Source organism: Arachis stenosperma, chromosome 5, assembly GCF_014773155.1.
Source record: "Arachis stenosperma cultivar V10309 chromosome 5, arast.V10309.gnm1.PFL2, whole genome shotgun sequence".
Taxonomy (NCBI): domain Eukaryota; kingdom Viridiplantae; phylum Streptophyta; class Magnoliopsida; order Fabales; family Fabaceae; genus Arachis; species Arachis stenosperma.
In genome coordinates, this window is record NC_080381.1 from 11,330,441 (window position 1) to 11,339,566 (window position 9,126).

At 34.2% G+C, this 9,126-nt stretch overlaps 1 protein-coding gene across 1 annotated transcript; it reads left to right on the forward strand.

Moving 5' to 3' along the window:
* The first annotated feature begins 2,731 nt into the window (after positions 1-2,731).
* LOC130980415 (protein FAR1-RELATED SEQUENCE 5-like) lies at positions 2,732-5,986 on the forward strand. The gene is made up of 9 exons (XM_057904100.1): positions 2,732-2,908; positions 3,136-3,872; positions 3,956-4,356; positions 4,523-4,582; positions 4,727-4,991; positions 5,049-5,463; positions 5,561-5,638; positions 5,721-5,873; positions 5,960-5,986. Exons 1-9 carry the CDS (start codon positions 2,732-2,734, stop codon positions 5,984-5,986), a joined length of 2,313 nt encoding a protein of 770 aa, XP_057760083.1.
* Positions 5,987-9,126: the final 3,140 nt, after the last annotated feature.

The window sequence follows — 9,126 nt, forward strand, 5'->3', positions numbered from 1 at the left end:
AGGCTAAATCAAACAAGCATACCAGTGACGTTGCTTTCAATAATTCTCACAAACCTACAAGCAAAAATGTTCAGATTCTTCGAAAAACCTTGACAGCAAGTATCAACAAAATGCATCATAATAAATAAGGCGATATCAAACTCTCAACATATACCTCCGAAGCTACGCGGCTGCCAAATTTCTCGATGTAGACAACAAACTTCTGCTCCATGTCCAACCATAGCTCCAATAGTATCTCATCATCTTCGTCGGAAATACAAATCGCCCTCGTAGCGCGCGAAACATTGAAATCGAATCCAAGGAATTCAGGATAATATATCAAATCAGGTACACTCAACAGCTTAGTCCAAGACTATAATTCCATAATCCTTTATGATCCAAACATCAGTGAAATGGCTACAGCATGAGAGAACACATAAACTATTCTTGAAGACTTCTAATGTCAATTCAAACTCATCACTATTGTTACCTCTGAAATCAGGAAGCGAAATTCGTCGATACGACTCCAATGCCAAATCGAGGGAAACAATGAATCAATTCTTATCCAACCAATTAAGCATGCCGCTCACGAATCTTCCAGGACAACACGCAGTGCTGCTGAGAGAAAAATGTTGAATCCTTCTCCACGAATCAGATCCCAAAGTATGAACCCTAGAGTCGAACCCCGAGGTAATGACGGAGAAGCGTTGATCTTCCAACGACGGCAAGTTTCTGAACTTTCTGATGGACGGATTCCAGAAAAGGAGATTTCTGGAAACGGTTAAGAGATAGAGAGAGGATAGGAAGAGGAGAGAAGAAGATGAAGAATACTGAAACTTTCAGAGGCGTGAACGAGAGGGTTTCTGAACCCAGATGAAGAACAATTTTTGTTTTTTGTTTTTTTAATATGTTTAACACAGATAAAAAATAATTTTAAATTTTTGTTTTTTAATATGTTTTTTATTTTGTTGTTTTAATTATTTGAAACTATAAAATTAGGATTAATTGAATTCTAAAATTTGATTAATTTAAAAGGGTATTTTTGTCTAATCAAATAAAGGAAGAATGTTTAAGATTTTTTATAAAATTAAATAAAAAATATATTTTTATTTTAATTTAATTAAAGGGGTGTATTAGTAAAAATGGTGGTATAATATATATTTAAAAAAGAAAAAATTAAATGCTGATGTGGAAAATAAATTCCACGTGGCTTATTATTACTTGTCTGTATTTTAAATATATTGGTACGTATAAATTTATGAAAAATGCTAGTTGTACAATACTAATCAGCCTTTAATCAGCCTTTAATCAAATTTAAATAATATTTAATTATTTTTTTATTGTAACATGTTCCTATTTTGTAGATACATATCTATAATTAGATTTTAAATTAAATTTTAAAACCCACCCACTTCTATGGGTGGTTACGGTGACTGCGTGCTTAATTTTCGTAACTTCAATTTTTGAAATTCCTTATTGTACTGGAGATTCACAAGCATTAGTGAAGCTGAAATCAAAAAGGACGCTGCCACCTGCCAGTTGAATTCTTCTTCTCCATCTCGTTTTTATTGGTGAAGACTATCACCACCTTCCAGCTGAAGCATTCTCTCATTTTGTATTGGTGAAAGGTATCATTATTTTCCACACATATGTTTATGTAATTTGTTAAGAAATATCATGTTTAATATTTTTAATTATATTTTAATTTAAACATAAAAATATTCTGCTGATTTAATTGGAACAAGGTTGATCTTATTTAATTTTATTAATAAAGTTGTTGCAAATAAAGTACTTTTTACGTAAGTAGTTTGAGCAAAGAAGCCAAAAAAAAAATATCTGAAGTTTAAGAAAGAAGATGTAGTTGGTATAGTCATAAAAATTATGTTGTTATTTATCAATTATAACACATATGATAGTATGATATTTTATTCAAAATATTTTTAAAACACATCCAAAATCAGGCTAACTTTAAAAATTTAAATTTAAACGTCAATAATACAATTAATTTTTTATTTTTTATTCGATCAAATGAATATAATATTTATTATTTAAATTATTAGTTGAATTTTTTTTTATACTTATTAGTTTTCAAAATTATTATAATCAACAATTATTTTAAAATTGTGTTGTTATTTTTTTATTATAACACATCTGATAGTATGATATTTTATACAAAATATTTTTAAAATACATCCAAAATCAGCCAACTTTAATAATACAATATAAACGTTAATAATACAATTAATATATTTATTTTTTATTCGATAAAATGCATATAATATTATTATTTTAATTATTAGTTGGATTTTTTTCGATACTTATTTGAATATTAAATTTTTCAAAACTATTATAATCAACAATTAATTTGAGTTGTTTATTATTTATAAAAAATATCTAAAATATATTATCATGGTATTAGTTGGAATTTTTATTACTTGGTTGGGCATTAATATTTATTCATCTTATTTTTTTTTATTGATGTTATTGGTTGGTATTTTAGATAATAGTTGGAAATAGTTTATTTCGTAAGTTATTACACATTTAAAATAATACAATCGAACTTACAATATTACTAGAACACATCCAAAAATCTATCAAATAGCACAAAATTTTTTTTGGGGTCTTACTGATCCAAAATGTTTAACCAAATGGACACTTAGCTATTAATTTGCATATAGTTTAATTAATTAAAATTTTTTCTTTTTCTACTATTATAATGACTATTATTTTATTTATAATCTTAGACATCAACATGGCATTTGTGATAGACTTGAACACGCAGCCATCGTTAGAAGAAATTCACTCATTTGATACTCATATTGATATGGACGATACAAATATTTGCAATAGTTCAAGCAATGATATGGACGATACAAATATTTGTAATAGTTCAAGCAGTTCTGCTACAGAAACTGAGTGCACGACTGAGGTACTTGCCATTTTTTATTTTGGAATTTTTTATAATGTAACAATCTATTCTTCTTATATTTATGGCCGACTTTTTTACTTGCATTCTAGTTATAGTTTATATTTTAATACATATATTCCTGTCAACACATCCAAATATCCGAGTAATGACACTATAAATATATATATGCACGTATTATTTTGTCATTCTTGTGCCACAATCCTTGTTAGTATGTATTGTTTTTTTAGGTCATAATTCATCCCACCATTTCTGATGAGGAGATTCCAAAAGTGGGGATGCTATTTGGAACCCTCGAAGAAGCACGCCAATTTTACTACAACTATGCCAATAAAGTGGGATTCGAGCCTCATATAAGAAACACTAACTTCGACAAGAATGGAAGGACACCCATTAACCAATCCATACAGTGCAATAGAGATGGATACCGAACAAAGAAGAATCTGGTAACCCAAAGGTCAAACACAGTCTCATCTGTACACTGTAAAGCTCGCATCTATGTGAAACTTGACAAAGAGCTTGGAAAATGGAGACTGTCGAAAGTAGAATTGGCTCACACGCATCGGTGTGATCCCAGTTTGTCATGGATGTTCAAGAAAAATAGAGAACTCTCCATGCACGTTAAGGATGTCATTGAGCGCAACGACCAGGCTGGTATACGACCTTCGAAGACTTTTCAGGCGCTTGCTGATGAAGCTGGTGGTCGTTCTAATCTGAAATTTCTTGAGAAGGATGTTAGAAATTATATATCTGGTAAACTCCGAATCAACGGAGATAATACTGATGCGCAAGAGATGTTGGACTATTTTATCAGGATGAAAGAGCAGAACCCGAATTTCTTTTACGACATTTGTGTCTATAGTGATAATAGTCTCAAGCATGCATTTTGGGCGGATGCTCAATCAAGAGCTGCTTATGAGTATTTTGGTGACGTGGTGTCATTTGACACCATATACAAGCTCAACAAGTAACTTCTTTTTCTTGGTCTTTTTTTTAAAGACTCATTAATTTACAAACTCACTGATTGCCCCAGACGTTGATTTTTTATAGGTATGAGATGCCAGTTGCAGCATTTGTTGGTGTCAATCACCATGGAAGGTCATGTCTTTTCGGGTGTGCTTTATTGGGCAATGAAGAGACTGAGTCTTTTGAATGGCTCATGCAAACATTTATAAAATGTATGGGAAAAACACCAGATGGAATCTTAACTGACCAATGCGGGGCCATGGCAACAGCCATTCGAAATGTCATGCCAAACACCAGGCATAGATTGTGCATTTGGCACATCACGAGGAAGATACCCCATAAACTTGGAAAGTTGAGCCAATATGAAGAAATTAAAGCCACAATGCGTGGAATTATTTGGGAGTCTCATTTGCAAGAATCATTTGAAAGTTCTTGGTATGACTTCATTGAAGAGTACACCCTTCATGACAACAACTGGCTTACTAGTATGAATACACATCTAAAAATCTTGTTTGGTCTGTTTATTTGTCGTATTAAGTATTGATTAGATTTTGTAAAAGAAATGAACTTATGCTAAATATCCTTTCATGCATGTTTAGTGACACAACATAGGTGACTATTTTAACAGCAAATATGTCTTTCAAAGTGCAGATATCTATAATATTCACAATATATGGGTCCCTGTTTTTCTAGAGCACGAATTTTGGGCTGGTATGAGGAGTACACAATGGAGTGAGAGCATGCATGCTTTCTTTGATAAGTACCTAACGTGTAGGAGCAGTTTAATTCAATTTGTGCACCAGTATGACAATTGTCTTGCAGATAAGGAACAGTAGGAGTTGGAATGCGATTCAGCAGATAATAGGGGCCTGATCCCATGTACCTCGAACTCCCCTATTGAGAAGCAGTTCCAATATGAGTACACGAACTGCATATTTCGCGATGTTCAAGCCGAATTTGTCAAAAAGTGCGACTGCAACCTGTCTCCAAGGGTAGTGAAGGACAACCAATACTTCTATGAAGTGACTCAACAGAAGATAGTTAAAGGGATGTCTATTTACAGCGAGTATGAGGTTGTGTTTTGTCCTATCTCGCACCAGGTTAGGTGCAACTGCTTCAGGTTTGAGTCATATGGTATCCTCTGTTGCCACATCCTATCGGTTTTATCCCATTGTAGGGTTGACAAGGTGAACTCGTCGTATATACTTTCTCGGTGGAGCAAGAATGTTTATCGTAAGCACACCCATATTAGAAGTAGTCACGACTCACGACGCTCTGATGAAAGCATGAATATATTTAGGGGACTGTGTGTTGACTTCTACAATGTGGCCCAGGACTTTGTGCATGATAAGGAGGAGGCTGATATATTGTGGTCCGCTTTTGCAAGTGCTAAAGTGGCACTTAGCAAACATCGGGCAAAACATTCAGAAAGCATGCGCACAAGTGAGTGTCTTGATGGATTAAATGTTTTGCAGAGCCCTCCTCATGTGGTACCTAGGGGGCGTCCAAGCTTCAAGAGACTGGAGGCGGATGTGGACCGGAAAATTAAGAATGGTACTAAGAAACGTCGAGCTAGTTGTAAACATACAAAGGTCAGTTATGACGGCCAGGGTTTGGACAATTCTCCTGCGCTGGATATATTTTTCATGTGTGGAGCCTGTTGAATTTAAGATATTTTCATATGTACAGGAAGTTGCAGCTGTTGAAGGAGACAAACATTCAAACAAGGCCACCAAGAGACGCATTACTGCTAGCAAACACCCTAAGGTTTATTTTACTGTTTATTGCTAGAGAGTATGCTATGAGTTTTGTATGTTGTAATTTAAATATCGTTCATGTATGGATGCAGGATTTTGCTCCTCTTGAAGAAGATTGTTTCACCGACAACACCGTTTCTTGTATCCATGAACATTTTCCTAATGCAACAAATATGCAAATGGATTCCTTAAGCTCGGTGGGATTTACAACATTGTTGAATTCGTTCCAGAACCGTTGTATTCATGTAAGATTATTGCATCAGAGAACTTTTTATTTAAAGTTGCATTCATCCATTCTTTGTTGACATTAGTGTATTGTATTTGTTTGTAGGCACATTCTTATAGTAATATTGACTAAAGGATAACACATGCAATAGCAGCTCCAGCATCTACATATTCCAAATCCCAATTTCATATTAGGGTGCATCCTGCTTTTTTTTTTTTGACAATTTCATTTCTATTTATGAATTTTCGATGTGTTCTATTTCGTTTGTGTAGAACAAGAATATCTTTTTTGATGTGTCATAAAAGGATAGGTATGTTTCTCATTTTTGGAGTGGCAATTTCTTTAATTAATATAGAGGACCGTACTTGTGCTATATTACTTAGCACTTGCAAAGGCAATGTTCATTGGTTCAAATGAATGAATTTTAGATGTGTTCAGGAATCCATTTATCATATGGGATATGATTTTGGATGTGTTGCAAGTCAGTCTAGTTCGTGATTAGAAAAAATTTTACTCGCCATAACCAAGTGTAATGTACGACCAGCGAATGAACAATTACAAAAAAGATGAACATAGCAAAATAAGTAAGGCTAATTGAGTCACCGAACAACATCAAAAATGACATCCGAGATTAAAGAGCAAAATATATCCATTTTAATAACTAATTACATCTTAACGGAACTACAAAAATACTTGAAGAGTCCTTTAGAGGACAACAGGAATCAAGTTTTTTGCTTATATTTAATTTCTAAGGTTATTATGTTAGTAAAAAGAAATAAAATAGGTAAATTGAATCGTACCAGTATCACATTTGATCCAATTTATTTTTATACTCATCTCAGATCACATAAATTGAATTCTACCCATTTTAGTTACCAAACATCTACTAAATTATGAACATGACTTTTTGTGAAAATGAAGTTCATACACGCTACTCAAATTCTATACACAATTCCTTATAGTATGCAAGAGATGAAGATGGAGAATTGTTTTAGATGTGTTGTAACTCAATCTAGTTGTCGTTTGGAAAAGAGTCTACCTGTTTTAATTTATCCACAATGCATGAACAATTAACAAAAAAGTTAAACATAGCAAACTAACTAAGGCTATGTGAGTCTCCGAACAATATAAAAAATAAAGAGATGATATCTTAGATTAATGAGCAAAAAATATCCATCTTAATAGCTACTTATATTTGCCCAATGCTATGTTTTCCTGTTTCTCCTATTGGCCCTCCTGCATGCTGCCTCTTCTGCTCTTCTTGTTAGCTCAGCAGTGTTAGGCGCAGTCCAAGGATCTCTCAACTCTTTTCTTTTATTTCTTTGAGACACACGGCATAAAGGGGCATGCGCAACAGCCTCTACGGTGTTCAGATAACCATTCCACGGATCAAGCACAATGTCTAGTAGGTACTTCCTCCTCATTATAGCCATCTCTTCCTGCATACATTAATGTTCAATATCACCAAACAATAATATTATAAAAAATATTAGATACATTGTTCTAAATGGATCTATGGCATACCGTTGTCCAAACTGGCACAATATAATTATCCATGTCAAGAGTTTCTGGATCCCATGAGTCCATGAATTTAATGACAAAAACTCCACAGTCATAACTATCAATCAAGAGAAAAGCAAATATGCTTCAAGTTAATTTGGTGTTTATACCCAATAAAATAAGACATCACATTGAACCAAACCTGTTTGGCTGAATCGGAACATCCACATAAAGGGGCTTTCCTATGCCCCCGTCCTGGACTTTGTACCATGGAAAAGTGAGTTGGGCCAACTCGTCAATAAGCCTGGCCTGTATATAAGAAGAGATACCAAAATTATTCAGATGCAATTGGTTATTGATCTTAACTGGACATGATTGGCATTTGTATCGGCCGTGTTTATACTCACCGCATATTCATCCACTTTGATCCTATGATCAGTAAGAGGGGGTCTAAATAAAGAGTCAAGAGCAAAGAATGTCGCACTTTTTGGATGAAAAGCATACAACCACCAGTGATTATCCAGGCAGATGGGTACAAACAACTGCATTATACTCAGATTTTATTTTTCGATACTCTTACAAAGATACAAAGGGATGCACAAAAAACTTTATAGTTGTTGGATCTAATATTTTTGAACATTTACCGTATGTCTCTTGGCCGCCTCTACCTTGTTGAACAGACGGATCTCGTTCCCCCAACATTCTGCTAACCTCACATACTCTGAGTTGTGTTTGTCCTCAAATTTTTTAACATTCATCGGTGTCATAACACGCCCCTATACACATTTAGTCCGTATTAGTTTATTATTAAGTGTATTGGTGTAAAAACAAGTAAAAAGTCACATTGATATGTGTTCATCATACCAATATCATTGGATTAATGCAGTAGAATTCTTCTTGAAACCTCTTGGCCGGAAGCTCATTAAAGAGTGCACACATGCACTCTATCACCTGCACATGCATAAAAGCATAAAGGGCAAAACGAAAAGAGATAATAAAAGTAGGTTAACATTCTATATACATAGCTATTATTTGTGTTAGACTTTTTACCCGACCGTCGACCCATTCCCTCCTTTTTAATGTTTTCAGATCTCTTCGTGTTAGGTCCAACGTATAATGTGTCCGGTACCACACGATAACTTCATCCGACGGATTTCTGTCATCCATTACCCATCTGTACACCTTCTCCTTTGCATCTTCATCAAAATCCGGTGGGATTATAACTGGAGCAGGCGTTGGTGGAGTGTTATTGACATATGTTGGTTTCGCTGAAAGCCTACTGCACTCTTCAGCTTCATTTTGGGGTATTCCACGATCAACCTCGCCGTTTTCCATGTTATCCACACTTTCGTGGTGTCCGGAATACACAACCATATCTAAACACTTTGATGTCCTGCACTCCCCAAATAAAAGATGGTCAGCCAATCCAAATAAATCCACATTACAACATCAAAAATACTAGTGTACATATTGTATCCCTAGATTGAAACAACAATAATTGGTACATGTACTTACGTTACACTCGATTCGTTGACAACATGGTGCTCTTCGTTGCTCACGGGGCTAGGTGCGCCAAAATCAGCAACAACTTCTTCTTGGAGCTCATGACTGCACACACTATGTACTTTATGTTAATATAATATAACAGAAACGAAGCTAATTAAACACATCTAAATTTACAAAATGGCGAACAAATAATTGTTGAAACATATCCGTATTGATACAAATAACATCTACTCATTTCAATACTATTATACATATCTTACTTTTCA

Coding starts and splice junctions, on each gene's coding strand:
- LOC130980415 (XM_057904100.1), top strand. CDS start 2,732: ATGGCATTTGTGATAGACTTGAACACGCAGCCATCGTTAGAAGAAATT. Junction 4,583..4,726: donor AGAGCACGAATTTTGGGCTG/GTATGAGGAGTA, acceptor AATGCGATTCAG/CAGATAATAGGGGCCTGATC. Junction 5,464..5,560: donor CTAGTTGTAAACATACAAAG/GTCAGTTATGAC, acceptor TCATATGTACAG/GAAGTTGCAGCTGTTGAAGG.